Source organism: Balaenoptera borealis (assembly GCF_965194805.1).
Source record: "Balaenoptera borealis genome assembly, chromosome: 12".
NCBI lineage: Eukaryota > Metazoa > Chordata > Mammalia > Artiodactyla > Balaenopteridae > Balaenoptera > Balaenoptera borealis.
This window is the reverse complement of record NC_138869.1, coordinates 49,963,648-49,983,930: the sequence shown is the minus strand read 5'-3', so window position 1 is coordinate 49,983,930 and position 20,283 is coordinate 49,963,648. Positions and strand designations below refer to the sequence as shown.

General features: G+C 47.2%; 1 protein-coding gene across 8 annotated transcripts in view; it reads right to left on the bottom strand.

Moving 5' to 3' along the window:
- TRAK1 (trafficking kinesin protein 1) overlaps positions 1–20,283 on the bottom strand; it is a 102,139-nt gene that overhangs the window by 75,441 nt on the left and 6,415 nt on the right. For all 8 annotated transcript variants that reach the window (XM_082348401.1, XM_082348398.1, XM_082348407.1 and 5 more), the window contains exon 2: positions 44–238. Coding sequence is in view for 7 of the 8 variants with exons in the window: in XM_082348398.1 (XP_082204524.1) it covers positions 44–238 (195 nt within the window). In the remaining variant the exon portion in view is untranslated. The remainder of the gene's footprint in view (positions 1–43; positions 239–20,283) is intronic.

The window sequence follows — 20,283 nt, the reverse complement described above, 5'->3', positions numbered from 1 at the left end:
GGCTAAGGAGGACAGGGCATCACGAGACAGGGGAATCACTCACGGAAGTACTTCAGCGTCTCCTCAATCTGCTCGGTCGTGAGGTCAATGTTGGCATCTGGAGAAATGAGGGGGGTATGGAGCCAGTCGTCGTGGTCATAACCGTAGATGGTGTCAGCTCTTAGCTTGTAATGGGGCAGCTGCTCCTCCAGCAGGCTGATGATCTCAACTTCCGGAAGGTCAGTGCTGTTGCACACGTCTGGAGGGGAGAAGATGGAGAGATGAAAGCCCGACCTGGTGGTGGCCCCGCCGCTGCTAGTGACCTAACCCTGGGGCCTACAGCCAGTGTCTTAGCTACTTACCCGCAGCACAGAGAGGCCAGATGAGGCCACATCAGAGATCCTTTCCCAATTTAAATTCTACTCTTGAAACTAGGAGTTATGCACGCTTACTGCCAGACCTCCCTGAAATAGTTCCTGCTTGTTTAGCTGCCCACTTTCTGTGAAGTAAAGCCAAAATTCTTGTGCTTTCACCATTTGGGCTAAGTCTTTCTTTCCAACCCTTTCTCTGGCCATTCTCGCAATGACTCTACAATTAAGCCAAACCAGTTATAATTTCACCAATATGTCAAACTTCTTCCTGCCACTATTTTACCATTCAAACCATGTCTCCACATAGATAAGATTTTGCCTTCGTTTAATTCATTCATTCACCTGTTGATCCTCCTGCATTTCCTTCCATCCACTCATCCATCCATCCATCATCATCCAACTATATCCTGAGTCCCACAGTCACAGGAGACACGATGGTAAACGCAACAGTCGTGGTCCTGCCTTTGCAATGCTTGTATCCTCATGGGGCTTCCAGCCATTAAACCAACAAGTGCCCCTCCGTCAAGGCACAGCTTGAATACCACCTCTCCCCCGACAGGATGGTGCTTTGAGCATACCAGGCAGAATTAACCTGTCTTCCTCAGGAAGAATGTGGACACCTTTGCCCAGAAGAAGGGCTATGCCAGAGACTTACCAAAATCCCCATCTCCTTCGTATTTAATAAGAAGCCTGCACGGCAGGCAAAAATATTATGGAATCACAGGTAAAGAGAGTGTTCAGTGGCCAACTTCCCCCCTTCTTGGGCAGGAGCCCAGGGGAAGCACCTGCTAGCCGCCCCCCGCAAACCTCCTACCACCCCACGCTACCCCTTCTTACTTAATTCAACATATAAAGCTTCACTGCAGGACATTTCAACTCAGGAAGTCCACGTGGCTTTTCAAGTGCTTGCGGAAAGAGTTATAAGTGGAAAGTAAAGACATCTCCAATTTTACTTGGAGCTCTGGGGACTGGAGGGGGACACGTGAACGCTCAGGACTCTCTGCCTCATGTGGGAAATGTCACAGCCAGCGCACTGGGCATTTCAGCCAGCCCCCACCAGGCCGGAGCTGCTCGGCCACTCTGCAAAGGTCTGCAGAGAACAGAGTGATGCCCTCCCCTCGGCCAGAGCCAGCAGCCCAACCTCAAGGCAGAAGATGTCTCGTATCTCTTTATCATCTCCCACCAGCGACAAAACACCCTCCAAAAGGCTCCAGCTGAGCTCCTAACTAAGGAAATATTTCCTCGTCTCACAGTCGAGTGGGGAGTAAGTTCCCACAAAGCTCATCTCGAGGTGAGGCCTCACAACCATAAAATGACCAGCATCTGGCTGAGGGGATACAGGGTCAAGGAGGGATGACACCCAAACGATGGCATCTCTTGGCTAAGCACAGATCTGCTCCACAAAAGGCAACGCCAGCCTATCCCTAGGAGAACGGGCAGGGTACCAACACATCCCTGCATGACGCACCCACACGACAGGCTAGAATCTTCTGGTGTCACTGCCATTTGGTGGTAGGAAAGGCAACGGACTCCAAAAAATAAAAATAAAATCCCTTCTAAGAACGCTGTGTCACTTGTGAGCACACTGGCAGCTGCTCAAACGCTAAGACTCCCCTGTCCTTCCAGGTTCCTAGGGCTGAAGGTCAACATATTTACAGTGTGGGTCCTTGTGCCCAAGAGGTATCGTTTTCCTTAAAGCGTATGATGACCAGTGAGATCAAGTATCCAAAGGTGAGGCTGCGTCAAAAAGCCTTTTTAAAAAACTCTGAATATTTGATTTTTCCGTAATGTGACCCGCCATGTAAACATCAGCAAGTTTTCAGCTGCCTGGCAGGTCCAGAGAGTTAGGAGACGATTATAAAGACTGCCCAGGGAGCTCCCCTTGATCCTGGCTGCAGGGCTAGGGGCCCCAAGGTCCCCCTGTGGAGGGGGACACCACCTCTGCCACACGGAGAAGACACATCTGAGGCCTGAGGTTGGGTAAACATAATATGAGAGCCTTTGAGAATTCCCCCGGAATGCTTTCACCGTGCCAAGCACCAAGCCAGGAGCATTCAGTGCATTCTCTGACCCTCCCGGCAACCCGAGACGTAGATAATATTTGCTCTGACTTATAGGTGAGGAAGCTGAGATTCACAGGAGCTGTGGAATATCCTGTAGGGCAAGGTCACCTGGCTAAATAAGTGGCAGATTGTGTATGAGAAGCCTCAGCCGTCTGACTGTAAGCTGTGCCCTTCCCTCTGCCATCTGCTGCCCATTTCCCAGGCGGGAGCATTAGAAATGCTGGGGGATTCCCAGGCTATTCTCAACGGGAAGTTTTCGTTCTAAACAGGTACAGATTTCGTAAGTATGGTAGAGGTGTCCAGCTAAACACACTGACAAATCAGGGAGGTGTCTGGATGATTTTCCCTTCCAGAGCGTGGGAAGTAGAGCCAAGAACTGAAGTAGCTTGTCTGCGGACCCACCCCCTCCCTTGGCGCCTACTCAAGCTCAGTGCGTGAAAGGGCATTGCTGGCCTCACCTGGAGGAAAGGAACCTTTGAATGCTCTCTACGGTGCTCATTTCTCCACTGCTCCAACTCACACTATTAACAAGCTATGCTATGTAGTCTCGGCTAAGTCTCAAATGAAGGGCATCCCCTTCCTGACTGAACCCAGGCCCCGAAAGGTCCACGGCTTCTGGCAGATCGACAGCAACAGCAGCCCGGAACCCACCGACCCCCAGCCTGTCAAACCATCAAAGGCCAGGCTCACCCAGGCAAGTCGGGTGGACTTACACTCAGCATCCCCCCCTTCGCCAATTACAACAGCCCCATGGATGCCGGCTCCATCTGTGAAAGACACTTTTAAAATCACAGTATTGCCCTGCTTTAAAAACCTCCCAGCTCCCTATAAACTGCTTCATGATTCAGCCCGCACTTTCCTAAGACACAGTCTACTGACTGCTTCCCGATATCCAATTTCTGCTTCTTTCTTTCGGTAAAGTCACCCCGAAGGTGTGGCTGGGCACACGGCCACGCAGGTAAAAACTACATTTTCCATCTTTCCTTGAAGTAAGGTCTGTCCATATGCCTGGTTAACAGGATGGAAACAGAACTTCCAAGTCAGACCCTATCCAACTGTCGAAATGCAGGGATGGGGTGGTGCTGGAGCCGCCTTCAACTGTATAAGTAAAGGCAGCACCTAGGAGGTTAGCAGAGCAACCCTGGGTGCCTGGGACAAGCGGATAGCGGCAGCACTCCTGGGCCATCTACCACTTGGACTTTTAAGAGAGAAAGAAATACACATCTACCTTATTAAAGCCACTTCTCGAGTATCCCTTCGGTGAAGCCACACCAACTTTTTGCCATCCTCCAAACACATTTTGGCACAAACCTTGGTTTGGACACCACCTGTTCTAATTGTCTGGAATGCCCTTCCCTGCCAGCAAACTCCATCGCAAAATATCACTCAAATTCACCCCATATTTCAAGCTTCCCTTGACCTCTCCCCTCTGGCTATGTATTTAGTACAGAGGTTATTTCACTACAATGTTACATGCGTTTTCTAACAGAGAGTCCCTCGGGAGGAGCTCTGAATTACCCCTTAACATCTAACCCAGCCCTCATCATCACGCTGGGCAACAGGAAGTGCTCAGTAAGCGTTGGATGAATGATGGAAAAAAGGGAGGAAGAATCGGCAACGGGTGGCAAGCCTAATCGGCCAAACACCCAGCCTTCAGCATGAGGAAGGTGGAGCCATCTAGTGTCCAGGTCTTTTCAAGTCTCACTCAGTATCTTCATCCAGCATGGAGGAAAGTCCCACGGGGAAGTGAATGTCACCTCAACCACTCAGCAAACGCAAATCCAATCCAGTGTCCAGTATTCTTATAGCACCACCCTGGGAGCAGAACGTAAGACCTCTCTTCACCTCTCCAGAGCTATAACCCTTCCTAGCTTTCTCCAAGGCATAAGGTTTGAAGTGGGTCCTCCTATCCGAGGATGGGGGCTTCACCGAGGGCTGTGGGAGGTGGGAGAGGGCCCTGAGGGTCTGGGGCTGTAGGTCCAGCTATGTCCACTCTCCACCTGACTTGGGCTAGATCCATAACCCCAGAGGGGGCTCGAAGGAGGCCCCTCCATCTAAGCATTTGCACTGATGCAAAGGTGACACGCCAGGTTCAGGAAACCTGTCAGGCGCCCCAGATGATGCATACATTTTACAGCAGAGACTGCAGCTCTAAATTAGTGTCCGATGTTTAAAAATCAGAGAATCTCATGCAAAGATACAGATCCCTAGCCTGTTGGAAAAAGCCAGCATATCTAGCACCACACAGTTATAGGCTCTGAGCGGTGGCCACCTCCAGATGGGCGGGGGGTAGCTCCACTGGAGTTTCTGGGCCTTCTGCCTGTACACCGGAGCTGAGGGCGCTGGGCCCAGGAGAACAGAGAGCTGCAAGGGAGAGGAGGACAGTGTCCTGAACACTCCCCCAGGCTCCGGAGATCCTAGGAAAAACAGCGGGGGGAGAGGTGAGGATAATAGGAGGGAGAGAGTGCAGTGCTGGACAAAGAGGAAAAGCTTGGCCAGAGAAAATCTGGCAAAATCAAAGTAAGAGAGGAACAGAAGGGCACAGGAAAGGAGGAAGGAGGAAAGCCAGACCCTGAGGCAGGCCAGCCAGCACCACGACTGCCACCTGCTGGCGAGCGCCTGAGGCCCTGCATGCAGCAAGAGCTGCTCCAGAAGTTTGGAGAATGGGCTCCCAGCCCTGGCCCTGCCCCCAACCTCGCCATGTCACCCGCAAGTCACGTCTTGGTTTATCTGGGACTTTGTCTCTCCATCTGTAGAACAAAGGCATCAGGTTGCAGAAAAGCTCTTTTTCCACCCAAAATGTCTCTGAGCCACCAGACCAAGGGCTGTGTCTGGAGGTGGCCGCCACTCCCAGCACATCCTGCCTCCACCGAGGGGGCCCCATAGCACCTGGATATGCCAGACTTCTTCTGAGAGGCCGGGGATCTGTATTTTTACATAAGATTCCCTGATTTTTAAACGTTGGACGCTAGTTGAGAATCCTGTAAATACCTGAGGTCAAATTAAACACATGTGCCTCCGGTTTGCACGCTGGGGTTTCCCATCCTGGTGTCTTAACTCTGGGCCTTGGGAGAAGGTTCCAGACTACACTAAAGGTGACAAGCAAAGAACGTGACCCCAGCCTGTGCTTGAAGTTCTGGCTAGGGTCCATAAGCCCCTGTCACTACCCATTAACCTTGGCAGTGACTGCAAAGCCATACCCATGTCTTAAAGTCTTCACAAGACAAGACAGCTCACGTACTCAGCCGCCTGCAAATCATTCTGTACAGACTTGGAAACGACGCCTTTTTCTTGAGTTATTAGGATTAAAGGGCACGGGCTCAGAGACTCACACACAGGCCATACTGGTGCCAGGGACACACGTGATACGTTGCAACTGGTATCTGCCAGACGTCCTTCTGGAAACTTCTTCTCTATCATAGGGTCACATAGTTAAGAGCTTCACCTAAGCTTCATCGGGGAACTCTGTTAGAATTATTCTCTAGAATACCATAGAAGTTGTGATTTCACCAACTACAAAGGGACCTTTAGAACTAGAAACTACTGGCTCAACCACGTCATTTAATAGAAGAGGGCTGCACTCAGAGAGGCTGAGGAGGTGGCTGAACGTCACAGAGCAGCCAGTAGCAGACGTGAGACCGAGGCACGGTCCGCTGCAGGGCCCCCGCACCAGGAGCCTCAGGAAGTGGCAGGACCACCCCACAGGCTGACATTCTCCACTGTTTACCCAGCACCCTGCCCGGTAACCAGTAAATGCTCAATACACATTTTGCTGAACGATACAAACCACTTGTGTCTATTCCTGCATTTCACTTACTCTCACAAACCAGCAGGCAGTGCAGGGTGAAGTGCAGGAACACATTTACAAACCAGGAAACCAAGGTCCCAAAGGTGACACGAGGAGCCCAAGTCATTCCACTAGGAAGTGGCTGAGCCCACTGCACACACACCCCCCGCCCCCCGACACCGTCCCCCCAACTCTAATCCACACACGACTCGCTGCTACTCTCTGCGGCCCCTTGAGAGGATCACCTAGGGAAGGAACGTGCAAGCAAGCATTTCTCCTCCCTTCCCTCGTTTGTGGGCATTTCAGCAGAACTGGGGGACCCTCCCGAGAACTGAGCCTGGGGTGATGGCGCCCCGGGGCAGACAGCACTTCTGTAATGGGCTCTTTATATGCTCCTTCGGTTCTACCGCAGACCTTCTGTGCCAGGATCTATGAGGGTGGGATCCAGGAGCTGGCTTTTACACCAAGTTCTCCAGGGGGATCTTGCCCATCAACATTTGAGAGTTGACAGCCCCTTGTGATTTTCATTAACTAAATTTGCTTTCTTTAAAAAAAATTGATGAATAAGGCCTGTGGCTCAACGTTCAAACGGTCTAAAAGGGCAACGTGGTCCCCTCGCCCGTCCCTCCCACGCACCTGCCCTCTCCCCACTTCCACCCGAGACTTCTCAGACCCCTCCCCAGGGCTGGCATGAGCTCACACCCAAGCCAGCCTCTCCCAGCCCTGCCACTTACGGAAGGGGACACTGAGGCCCCGCCAGAGGTGCGGGGACCTGGGTGAGGTCTCGTAGCTGAGCAGTGTTGGGACTGGACGCCAGGACTACTGATGCTTTCCTGTCCCCACCATCCTGAGTTCACCTCCCGACACACTACCTCCTGCTCACATTCCAGCCCCACAAGGACAAGATTTCTCTTCTCTTCCTTGCTGCCTTGCTGTGAGCAGTAACCAGTGTCTCCAGAGACACTCGCATGGAAGCAGAAAGGCCAAGGAAATCAGGATTCAGAGACAGAAACAAAACCTGACACTGGAAGGGCCGTGGCCTTACCTGCCACCAGAAGTGACTCTTTCTAAGAAAAAGGATAAACAATGACCCCGGTTCAGTTCCACACAGATGGGGTGTCAGGTTCTGAGCTGTGGCTTGATCACACACGACACCAGCTCCCTGTGACAGCAGCACAAACGGAGACGGCCAAGCCGCCCAGCGGCCGCCTTCACAAGCAGGGTCTCCAACACGAGGCTAAAGTGCCACCTTGTGCAACTGAATGTGGCCCCGTCCACTCAGACACGCCAGAGTGTTGTGCAACAAGAGGGCAGGAAGAGGCGGGGCAAAGCAAAGTCAGAAGGACCCTGCTATGGAGGCCCCCGGATGTCAAAACTGATTGCAGTGTTTTGCAGAAATAGTGACTCCAATGGGCTTTGCACAGAAATCTACAAGAGCAGACGATACCACACTACAAGATAGATTGATTCTAACACTAAGACATAAAGTTAGAACTGCACAGAAATTTTATTTTAAAAGGAAAAATTAACGTGTTAATTTTAAGAGTTAAACCTGCAGGAAAATGCTCAAAAAATGGGGTGGGGTGGGGTGGGGTGGGGTGGATTAATATTCGTTTGAATTTGATCTACTAGGAAATAAATAGAAAAAAATACTTTGGCTTTCCAATTTTCTTGATAATTTCTCTTAAAAGCGTATATATTATGTATCTTATAATTATTCAATTACCAGGCAAATATCTTTACATGAAAATAGCCAGTGTCAGTGTGATTGTAATTTATGTGCTCACAGCTGAATTAGTGTTTAGACAGATGGAGCTGGTGGAAATTGGAACGACACTTGCAGTAAACGGTTTGACAGCATGTTTGGAGAACCAAAATTCTGTCATGACCCTCAAACAAGTAATCTCCCATGTGGGATTAAAAATAAGAGGGGAATCCAAAAAATCTGAAGTGCAAAATACATAAGCGTGTTTATAGTACATATCTGATAAAGTTAAAAACATGCATAACCAGGTTCCTTGAAAAGTTAAACAGAATTACCATATGATCCAGCAATTCCACTTCCAGGTATATACCCAAAAGAAGTAAAAGCAGGGACTTGACCAGATATTTGTACACCATGTTCATAGTAGCATTATCACAACAGCCAGAAGGTAGAAGCAACCCAAGGGTCCATCAATGGATGAACAGATAACAAAATGTGGTAGATATGTACAATGGAATATTATTCAGCCTTACAAAGGAAGGAAATTCTGACATAAGCTACAATATGGATGGACCTTGAGGACGTTACACCAAGTGAAACAAGCCAGTCACAAAAGGACAGACACTCTGAATCCTCCTATGGGGGCTGCTAGAGGAGTCAAATTTAGAGACGGAACGCAGAAAGGCAGCTGCCAGGGGCTGGAGGAGGGGGGAAGAGGAATCTGTGTTTAATGGGTACAGTTGCATCTGGGGAAGATGATGAAGTTCTGGAGATTTACAGAGGTGATGTGTGCACAACAAGGTGAAGTGTACACTTAAAAATGGCTAAAATCGGGCTTCCCTGGTGGTGCAGTAGTTAAGAATCCACCTGCCAATTCAAGGGACACAGGTTCAATCCCTGGTCCGGGAAGATCCCACATGCCTCGGAGCAGCTAAGCCCATGCGCCACAACTACTGAGCCTGCACTCTAGAACCCACGAGCCACAACTACTGAGCCCACATGCCACAACTACTGAAGCCCGCGCGCCTAGGGCCTGTGCTCCACAACGAGAGAAGCCACCGCAATGAGAAGGCCACACACCGCAATGAAGAGTAGCCCCCGCTCGCCACAACTAGAGAAAGCCCGCGTGCAGCAACGAAGACCCGACGCAGCCAAAAAAAAAAGAGGCTAAAATGGTAAACTTCATGTTATGTATGTTTTACCATTATTTTTAAAAAATAAATAAAAGATGACCACTCTACTCATGTTATCTCCCAAATGTACGGTTTTTGTTGGTTCTGGTTACAAAGTCACATAACTCTTGTTATTTTTAGTGTCCCATTTTGTAGAACACAAAGTTTTTCAAAAGCAAATATATTATGTTACAGCAAGAATGCCTGTATAAAGTTTAATTTTTGTGCAGTCAAATTTTTTTCCACCAGTTTTACTGAGATATAATTGACTTACAGCACTGTATTAAGTTTAAGGTGTACAGCGTACTGATTTGACTTACATACATCATTGAAATGATCATCACAATAAGTTTAGGGAACATTCATCACCTCATATAGATACAAAATTAAAGAGAGAGAAAAAATTGTTTCCATGTGATGAAAACTCTTAGGATTTACTCTCAACAACTTCCATATATAACAAACAACAGTGTTAATTATATTTATCATGTTGTACACTACATCCCTAGTACTTATTTATCTTATAACTGGAAGTTTGTACCTTTTGACTGCCTTCATCCAGCTCTCTCTCCCCCGAAGCCCCCACCCCCCCCTTTGGTAACCACAAATCTGATCTCTGTTTCTATGAGCTTTTGTTTGTTTGTTTTTGAAGTACAATCGACCTACAACACTATGTTAGTTCCTGTTACACAACATAGTAATTCAATATTTCTATATATTTCAAAATGATCACTAGGATAAGTCTAGTCACAGTCTGTCACCAACCAAAGATATTACATAACTGCTGACTATACTCCCCACACTGTACATTTCATACCGTAACTCATTTGTTTTGCAACTACAAGTTTGTACCACTTAATCTCCACTTGATCATTTTCTTTGTAATCTTAGCCTTTGGATGGCCTTCCCCATCTCAAGATTACTAAAATATCCAGCAATATTTACTTCTAGCACTTCTATGGCTTCATTCTTAACATTCTATCTTTGAATCACCTGGATTTTATTGGGTTTGAAGGAGCTATATAGGGATCCAGCTGTACTTTTTATAATGATAACAAACAGCAATAATAATGGCAAATATTTATGGATGCTACCATCTCCAAGCATTTATCTCCACTGACTCATTTAAACGTCCCAACAGCCCTAAGAGTGGAGACTATTATCATCCCCACTTTACAGAAGGGGAAACTGAGGCACAGAGGTTAAGTAACTGGACCCACATCACACAGTAAGTATTAGACCTGGCTTTCTCACACAGTGTCTGGACCCATTGGTCACAGCCATAGCCATCACCCATGCTGCCTCTGGCCCTCTGGTCTCACTGATTAAATAATTCCTCCGTGTAACTCTCTTTTCTCTAAATTGTCCTCCTCCTCCCAACTTCCACTCTCTTGAGTACTTTGCTCTGAGACTTCCTAAAACATAGCACATCGCTAAAGCTTTACTTTTGACCCATTCAGAGACTTTGTCGTCAAATGTCAGACGTGACTGATCTTTTGTCCTGCCTCCTGGTGGTTCTGCTCTCTTGAGGTTTCGTTAGTTACCTGTTTTTTGTTTTATAGAATATGTGTCACTAGATTCTTTTTTTTTCCCCTAGTGATTTAGGGCAGAGTTTCCTCCAAGTGCTGGGAATGGAGGGTGGCAGGCACTATGCAGGGTGGCTTCCAGCTATGAGTTACCATCACCATTTACCCTTTGAGCTATGCAAACGTCATCATTTTCTTATGGGGGGTCATGTTGTGAAAGACGAGGAAACACTGATTTGGAAGGTTCACATTCTATCTTTAAGATATGACATCTTATGATATCACATCAAAGAGGCATGGTAGACACTGCTAGTGGCTTCCCAACCACCCATACTCTCCCACTTTCCTTAGTATCAAAGACCTGGGTAGTCTACATTTCTCAGCCTCCCTGGTAGCAAGGTATGACCAAGAGCGTTAAGTTCTGGCCATTGAGATTTAAGCAATGGTATGGTGAGGCTTTCCCAAAGGCTGCCTTCCTACAGCCTGGAACTTGGACATGATAGCTGGAGCTTCAGCAGCCTTCTAAGACCATGAGGTGACCTTAAGGATAGAAACCACGAGTATGGTGGAAATGAAGGACAGGAAGAGCTCAGGCCTTTGAGGACAGGAGGGCCACACCAGCACTGCAGAGCCTCCTTCTGAACTTCTTTTACGTGAAAGAAAAATAAATCCTATCAGGTGAAGGCACCGTTCTATGCAGCTAAGCTTAAGCCTTACTGATACAGGTAGTTACCTTTAAATTACTAGGAGTTAAATCTGTATTTCTCTCACTATCTGTAGCAAAAACAGGATAACTTGCTTATAATTCATCTCACTAATCTTCCTCCCACCTCTTGGGTTTTGTTGCTGTAATCTGGGGGTTCAGATCCAATTTCCTGTTTTCAAATTATTAACTCTTTACACTTACCTTTGCTTTCTGGTTTCCAAAAACACTTACACCCAATATTTATAGTTAGACTCTAAAAGACCTTCAAGGCAGCCTGAGCAGCTGCCAGAGTTCAGGGCCCAATCCTCTGTCTATCCTCTCCTCCCCAAAGTCAGCCCTTACCAAGGAACAATGGAAGTCAGTTAGCATAAGGGATAAACTTTGAGATAAAGACTTATGTGCCAAATCAAAGAAACTTTATTTTATTAATAGAACAAAATTTTGTGAACCCGAAATTCCTACTGTGTCTCTACCATTCAATGCAGTCAACTGTCTTATTGTTAATCTAAATTAACTTCCAGAACAGGAAATTCTGTTTATAAATGAACAATGGTTACTTTTTCAAAACATCACATGAGATCATCTGGGTATTAAAAGATTTCAAACTCATCCAAAAACAGATCACTACAGCCTGATGATAAACAGTTAAAACAGATGAAACAATAAAACCTGGGCGTGAAACGATTCCACGTTACTTGAACCAGGTTTCAAACCAACACAAACGTAAATTCAAAATGTAGACAATTACAGAGGATAACCTCCTACAAAGAAGAATACAAATGAAGAAATATAAGCCTTTGTTAAATATAAATAAATAAAGGAAAAAAATTTAAAGTTATCTCATCAGGTGACGTATGTATGATACACAAGTGTGATCAGAAGCAGTTAAAGTTCCTATGAGGTGTGCACTTGAATAGCACGGATGACCACTCAAGATCCCTTGCTCAGCTCCCCAACGCCAGGGATGAGCCAAGAAAAACAAGGACAGCAGAAACCAAAAAGCAACTTTCTGAAAGCTTATTAAAATGCAGCCACACTGGGAGACATGTGAGTGTATTGGTGGGTGACAGCTAAAGGGCCTGGGGTGTCTTTTTGGGGTGATGAAAATATTCCTAAATGGACTGTGGTGATGATTGCACAACCCTGTGAACATACTAAAAACCATCAAATTATACACTGTAAATGGGTGAATTACATGGTATGTGAATTCTATCTCAATGAAGCGGTTACTCACACACAAAAAATGTAACCACAAGGAATGTGAAAAAAGGTCTCTGGGCACACCTACCACCCTTGGGCACATCTCCAAATCTCCTGCCAAACACTGTTCATGAAAGACGCCTCTGAATCCATCCAAAAGGTTAAATCACCTTCCCTATCATCCTAGGAAAGCCCAAGGAATTTCTAATACCCTTCACTGCCATTTCTACTGAAAATGGGGCAAGCAAAATGAGATTTCATGCTTAGAAACAATAAACTCTGGCTGCCTGGAGAATCCAACGATGCGGAACAACTGTTCACGGCTTAACAATGCTGAGGGGATGGGCTATTACTGGACCCAACAGGAGCCCTTTGAATTTTTATTTTTGGCTTCTCAGCTAAAAAGGGATATTTCTCTCTTATTGTTAAGTTGAAGTCCTGATACAGATCAGGGCTTGAAGGTCTAGACCAGGAGTCCACCAACTACAGCCCACAGTAAAATTCGGCCCCCTCCCTGTTTTTATAAATAAAAATTGCATTGGAAAAGAGCTACGCCCATTCCTTTAGGTATTGTCTGTGGCCGCTGTCAGCTACAACAGCAGAGACCACAGAACTGACAAACCTAAAATATTTACTCTCCGGCCCTTTAGGGATAAGTCTGCTAGCCCCTACTCTAGGCCATCGGAGCCCACGTCCTTCCCCTACGCACCCCCACTGAGTTCCCTAGCCCAGCAGAGCTAAGAGTCTAGGCAAAGGGCTTAAAGGTCACTGACACCACTTCAGGGGCTTTCCTGAAGACCACCTACATGCCTGTGCCATTCAAGACCACTACTGCTACCTGAGGGTCTTCTAAAATCCAGGCTGATCTTCCCTCACTCCCCACCCTTGCTATGGTTCACTGTGAATGAAGTATCATTTCGCAACTCAGTGACCTTGAGCCAGGCCATGGAACTTCCCTTGGCCAATGGAATGTGTCACTTACTGCATGTCCAATCAGAGGCTCTGAATGTGCCTGTGTGGTTACATTTGTCCCCTTGAGCTCCTGTCCTCTGCCAGGAGAAGAACATGACCCTACACAGCTGCTGCCCATCATCCCAAATCTTCAAATGAGACAAGTGAAGCAGACCTGAACTGAAGCTCAGGCATGGAAACTTATGAGAAAGAGCAAGGAGTAAATGTTGCAGTAGCCACTGTGAAATTGAGAGTTGTTTGTTACCCAGCATTTCTACAGCAAAACCTAACTAATACACACACCCAATTTAAAAGCATGTAAAGTACGTCCGCTGATAACTAGGAGGATAAAGTTCACTGCACAGGACTGACATTCCGTCACCATCAGGATCTCCTAACAAATAGTCTAAGTAAGAAAGACGTGGCCACACTTGGCTTTCAAAATGCCCTCCCTTAAAAAAACAACTCCTGGAATTAACTCCAGAAAATAGCAGATGGGAATAAAATAAAATAAAGGTGAGATGGACCAAGGCAGGAGAAGAGATGGGAGCAGATTTCTTTTGTTCTACACATCTAAAGTTGCCGGCCCTACCTGCCATACTCTCTAGACAAGTAACTCCTCTCTCCTCCAGTCCCTTTCAAAAGTTGCAACCCCAGGGCACTGCAGGTGTCTGGTCTCAAGGTTAAGGCTGCCACTCCAGTTGCTAGTGCTCCCCTGGCCCACTAGGTGGCGCTGCATCCGCACCTGGGCAGGCCCACACCCTCCCTCAGGTCCCAGACAAAGGGAGGAGAGGACACCAGAATACAGTACTTCCAGGCCTGCCTCAGACTCAGACTTGCCCCTTCCCATTTCTCCTCACCACAAACCCCTCCTTAAATAGAACTGAAATAGCACTGAGCAATGGAGTTCAAACCTACAGTTACAACAACCTGAGTTGTCTGTTGTGAGGTTTTTTCAACACCGAAAAAAAAAGTACAGTTACATTTATCAGATACACTGAAATCTAATGTGTTGGGTTGGGCGTGAGAACTGAATTCCTACCAAAAGAAGAGAAGGGAGGTCAGGGTTCCCATGCCCATCGGCTCTGCCTCATTATCATGTTTCTAACCATTAAGAAGCAAGACCTTCCTTCTCTCCCACCAAGAACATGACCCACATGCATGGTCCATCATGTAGATCAAAATCCAGTTTAGGGCTGAAAACCTCCTGGGAGAGGACGATTCGAGTCTTGCCCTAAGCTGACTCTCTTGGGGGTCTGGGCTTCGTGTTGGCAATCTCTGGCTCCTCTGGCCATACCAGTTCATTTTCTTCCACCTGCCTTCAAAAGTCCTTGTTAGCTTGAGGCTGAAAAATGGAATACTGCCTGCCATATCAGTGAACAAAGGTCACAGTCATCCGAGATTGCAGCCACCACCAGACAGTGAGCTGGTGAGCCCTGAGGGAACTCAGGAAGGAAGAGAATACCTGCCATCTAGCAGCCCTCAGACTGCAGCCACTCCCTACTGTGAGCCCTGAGGAAACTCAGGATGTGAAAACACAGGATACTGGCCTCAGATAGCTGAGGTGCATATCATAGGAATGATTTCAGTGAGCCCAGACTCTTGCATCTTCCCATACATAGAGAAGTGTTAAATTCCTTAACTTGGGATATCTGTTTGTTTTTAATTAACAATTATCTTTTTAAAAATTATTTATTTATTTTGGCTGCACAGGGTCTTCCTTGCAGCACGCAGGATCTTCCTTTCGGCATGCAAACTCTTAGTTGCCGAATGCACGCGGGCTCTAGTTCCCCCACTAGGGGTCGAACCCAGGCCCCCTGCACTGGGAGCGCGGAGTCTCACCCACTGGACCATCAGGGAAGTCCCTTAACGATAATCTTTTGACATTCAGACTACCTGCCCTTTGTTGTAAAACTTCTGTATAACCTGGCTCCCCCCTCGCCTCCTCGGAGCAGTTCTCTCAGGGTTACTTGAGATGCTGCCTCTGGGCTTGAAGTCCTAAAAATTCCCACCAAATAAAACATAACTCTCAACTGTTAGGCTGTGAATATTTTTTAAGTGGACAAGACTCACGCTGCCCCTGGCTTGTGCTCGCCTGCCCACTGCCCAGTCCGTCCCCTTGCGGCATCAGGTTTGCAGGCACCATCCCCGTGACGTGATGGGCACATCACCTCCGAGCCAAACACCGTCCAGCTCCCCACCGCTCAGCTCCTGGACCCCATGCTCCCCTTCTGCCAGCCACTTCTGAAATCTGAAATCCACACATCTCCCTCCCTGCCCACAACCCCCAGTCCTCCCAGTTCTCAAGACCCCCTCCCCTTGATCCCCCCTATTGCCTCCATCGCCTCTTCCCATCCAGCTTCAATCCCACAGCCCTCCCTCTGTGGTACTTTCATGACACCCACAGGACAAAACCCAATTCTGCACAAAACCAACAGTCCACCTTACTCTGCCCTGCAGCTGGGCTCCGGGGGGTGAGGGGCAATCACAAAGCATGATGGGCGGACGGAGAGCCCTAGAATGCCGTGGGCTCCCAGGCTCAGCGCGCTCGGCACCCCATCTCCTCCTCCAGCACGGTGCCCAGGGGTGCCAGGGAAGGAAGTCCGATGGGCTGGATGGGGTCTGAAACAGCCTCTCCCTGGGCGGTAAACTAGGGTAACACAGCCTCTGCGCAGCTTCCAGGTGCCCAGAGCGGGAGCGGGCTGGTCCTCTCTCCTTCCTTCCTCTCCCAGAGGTCATGTCCCTCCCGAAGACTCCCAGGAACTCCCAGCCTTCAGGCCTCCTCTTCACTCCATTCCTCTCCCTGCCCGTTTACCTCCATCTAAGAATTCAGATGTCCTGCACAGAGACTGCAGGCAGAGTGAGACAGGCCCTCCTCCCTCCATCCCTCACCTGCAAGCTCACACCTCCACGACACCACGACACCTTCACGGTTTTGCTTCTAGCAAACCCCCCCCCCCCCCGTGTTTCCCAATGAGCATTACAAAGCCCTTCATTATCACAGGAAGCCTGTTACCTAAGACACTACAGCGGAAAGGGCCAGCTTTACAACAGGCCAACCTCACCTCTTCCACATGCTGGAAAACACTAAAGAACATTAACGCAGCACTGCCTGTAACCTGCTGTCTTTACCTAAGAGGTTCTGATTGAACGGGACGGCGAGGCTTACCAAGTCTTCACCAACCGAGATCCACCTCCCTTGTAAAATTTTTTTTACAGGGCAAAAAAGAAAAAACTGTAAATGTTTCTTTTTATGCAGTGGGGGAGGGGAAGAGCAGGGAAAGGAAGGAGAGAAGGGAAGGAGTAGGGAGATGGGGAAACAGGTAGCACAGAGGAGAGAAAAGGAGTGGGAGGAAAAAGAAAGAGGTGGAGAGAAGAAGGGGGACGCAGTGGCGAGAGGAAGAAAGAAGAAAAGGAGAGAAGAAAGGAAAACTTTAAGTAAAAGTTCTCCAAGAGTGCCCTCTGGAACCAGAAAGCCTGCTGGCCCCTGTCTCTATCGATTTCCCTATTCTGGACATTTCACATGTGACCTTTTGTGTCTGGCTTCTTTCACCAAGCATACTGTTTTCAAGGGTCATCCATGCCATAGCATGCATCAGTACTTCATTCCTTTTTATTCCTGAACTATCTATACTCCATGGTATGAATATACCACACTTTGTTTACCCATTCATCCGTTGATAGACATTTGGGTTGCTTCTACTTTTTGGCTACTGTGAATAACGCTGCTTGGAACACTCACATAAAGTTTTGTGTGTGGAATTATGTTTTCATTTCTCTTGGGGACATAACTAGGAGTAGAACTGGTAAGTCAAACAGTAACTAGTATGTTGAACCTTTTGAGGAACTACCAGACTGTTTTCCACTGTGCAAGCTTTCACCTTGACTGCAACCTCACGAGGGACCCTGAGCCAGAGCCACCTAGCTAAGCTACTCCTCAATTCCTGACCCACAGAAATAGGTGAAACTATAAATGTTTGTTGTTTCAAGCTGCCAAGGTTTGCAGAAGTTGGTTACACAGCAAGAGATAACTAACAGATGAGAATTAAACAAAGTTAGACACAAAAGGTGTTTAGGACAGTGTCTAGCACATAATAAGTGCTCTATCAATGTTAGCTCCTATTATCACTGTATCTTCCCACCACAGGGCCTTTGCTTACGCTATTTTCACTGCTTGGAATGCTCTTTCCCTCCCTCCCTCCCTGCTAACTCCTACTTATCCTTCAGATTTCTGCCAAGACTACTTCCCCACAGAAACCTTCTTAGAAATGCCACTTCAGGGAATTCCCTGGTGGTCCAGTGGTTAGGACTCTGCACTTTCACTGCCAAGGGCCTGGGTTGGATCCCTGGTCAGGGAACTAAGATCCCACAAGCCACGTGGTGTGGCCAAAAAAAAAGAGGAAGAAATGCCACTTCAGAAATCCCCTTTACACAATCTCTTAGCACCCTGTACTTCTGTGAATATCAAACATAGTCATAGTTAAATCGTAATCTGTGTAACTATTTTCAAGACATTTTTTCCTCTTCCGAAATATAAAAGAATCTCAACCTGGCACACTGCCCTACCCTCTGTACACACAAGGAAATCTCAAGAATACCTCTTAAAGGCCAACAACCCACTAGAAAAATGAGCAAAGACAAAAAACAGGCTGTTTGCAGAAAACGAGATAGAACAGAAAGGAGGCAGAGACTCATTCATAATTAAAAAGAAACAAAATAAGATGAAATACCATTTTTTATGACTATCTGATTAACCGTGATGAAAACGGTTGATCAAACTCAGAGACTGCCACTTCCCCACGTGGATGCTGGGCACTTAATGGGTGCAGGCTCTCTGGAGGGCCGTGCTGTGAGGCGCACAAAATCCTAAAAGCACATTTCCCGTTAGCCCACAGACACGCAGGGTAAGTGACCCAAAAGATGCGCATGCAAGAACGCTGTTCCTTGGAGCACTGTTGAAAAGCAAACACTGGAAACAACTTAAAGCATCCGTCAAGAGGGGACCGACAAAAACAGAGGCTCTGGGCTTCCCTGGTGGCGCAGTGGCTGAGAATCTGCCTGCCAATGCGGGGGACACGGGTTCGAGCCCTGGTCTGGGAAGATCCCACGTGCCACGGAGCAGCTGGGCCCGTGAGCCACAATTACTGAGCCTGCGCGTCTAGAGCCTGTGCTCCGCAACGGGAGAGGCCGCGATAGTGAGAGGCCCGCGCACCGCGATGAAGAGTGGCCCCCGCTTGCCACAGCTGGAGAAAGCCCTGGCACAGAAACGAAGACCCAACACAGCCATAAATAAAATAAATAAATAAAATTAAAAAAAAAAAAAAACAAAAACAGAGGCTCTTTTTTGGCCGCTGAGTGGCGCGTGTGATTAACTCCCTGCCCTTATAGCTGCTACTTGCACAGCAACCCTGCCTGCAGGAGCAGTGCCTGCCTGCTTACTACGTACCCTAATGAGGCCAGGTCCACCAAGCTACCATCAGAATCCAGGCTCCATCATTTTAATTTAGTTTCTCCTTTACATTACAGTAAGGCATTACACCGGTTCTTCCAAGATGATGTGTTTAGAGGGATTCGTTACCTATTAATTTCTGATTAATAAAGGAGGAACTACACAACGTTTGTTATTAAAAAAAAAAACATGTCTGAGAACAGCTGGTTTAAATAACTGGAGATGATAACGATACAGCCAGACGAGTGACTGTGGAGCCATTGCAAAGCATAAGGCAATATTCTATGTACTGTAATGAAACAATCATAAGTAATAGTTAATTTTTTTTTAATGCAGATTAGGGTATATGGTATGGTCCATCCATTCGTGTATTTTTAGAAAAGGAATTATGTGCATAAAAGCTTCCTGGAATGATTTTTTTTAATGGTTAAACTGTACAGATGGAAGAGTGACTGTTACCCTACGTTGACTATGCTTTGGTACAATTCCAAGTTTTACCATTTGCATGTGTTACTTTTATCATTTAAAACCCTAGTTAAATGAGATTATTAGAAGAGAAAAATCCACAGTGAAGGAAGTTAAATAGGGTCAGAAAACAACACTACTGGATTGTAAACCCAAGGATGCCTGGTTTACATGACAGGACAGGCCACCCCACTCTGCACCTCCTTAAAGGTGAGGGTGGTAACAGTACCTGCCTGGCAGGATTGTGCTGAGAAAAAAGTGAGTTTCCAGAGCAGTGCCTGGAAGCCTGCCGGGCACAGAGCAACTACTCAATAAGTGTCAGCCATTGCTAGGATCTGTGATGGCTGTCAACTTGACTGAGCCATGGGGTACCCAGATATCTGGCCAAACGTTATTCTGGGTGTTTCTGTGTGCGTGTTTTGGGATGAGATTAAGATTTAAATCGGTAGACTGAGTAGAGCAGATTCCCCTCCATGACGTGGGCAGGCCTCATCCGATCCACTGAAGGTCTGAATAGAACAAAAAGGCTGACTCTCCCTCGAGTAAGACAGAATTCCTCCTGCCTGACTGCCCTCAGGCTGACATCAGCTTTTTCCTACCTTTGGACTCAAACTGAAATAGTGTCTCTCCCTAGGATGTCGAGGCTGCTAATCTTTGGACTGGAATTACACCACCGGTTCCCCTGGGTCTCCAACTTGCCAACTACAGATCTTGGGACTGTTAGCCTCCATAATTGTGTGAGCCAATTCCTTACAATATGATATATATATATATATATCTATCTCCTATTGGTTTTCTCAGGAAAGCCCTGACTAATACAAGATTTATGAAACTTGATTTGTTCCAGGTCTAATTACAGTTGCAAAGTTTCTGTTCGTAATAGTTGCACTTGATTTGCTCGAGTTTGTC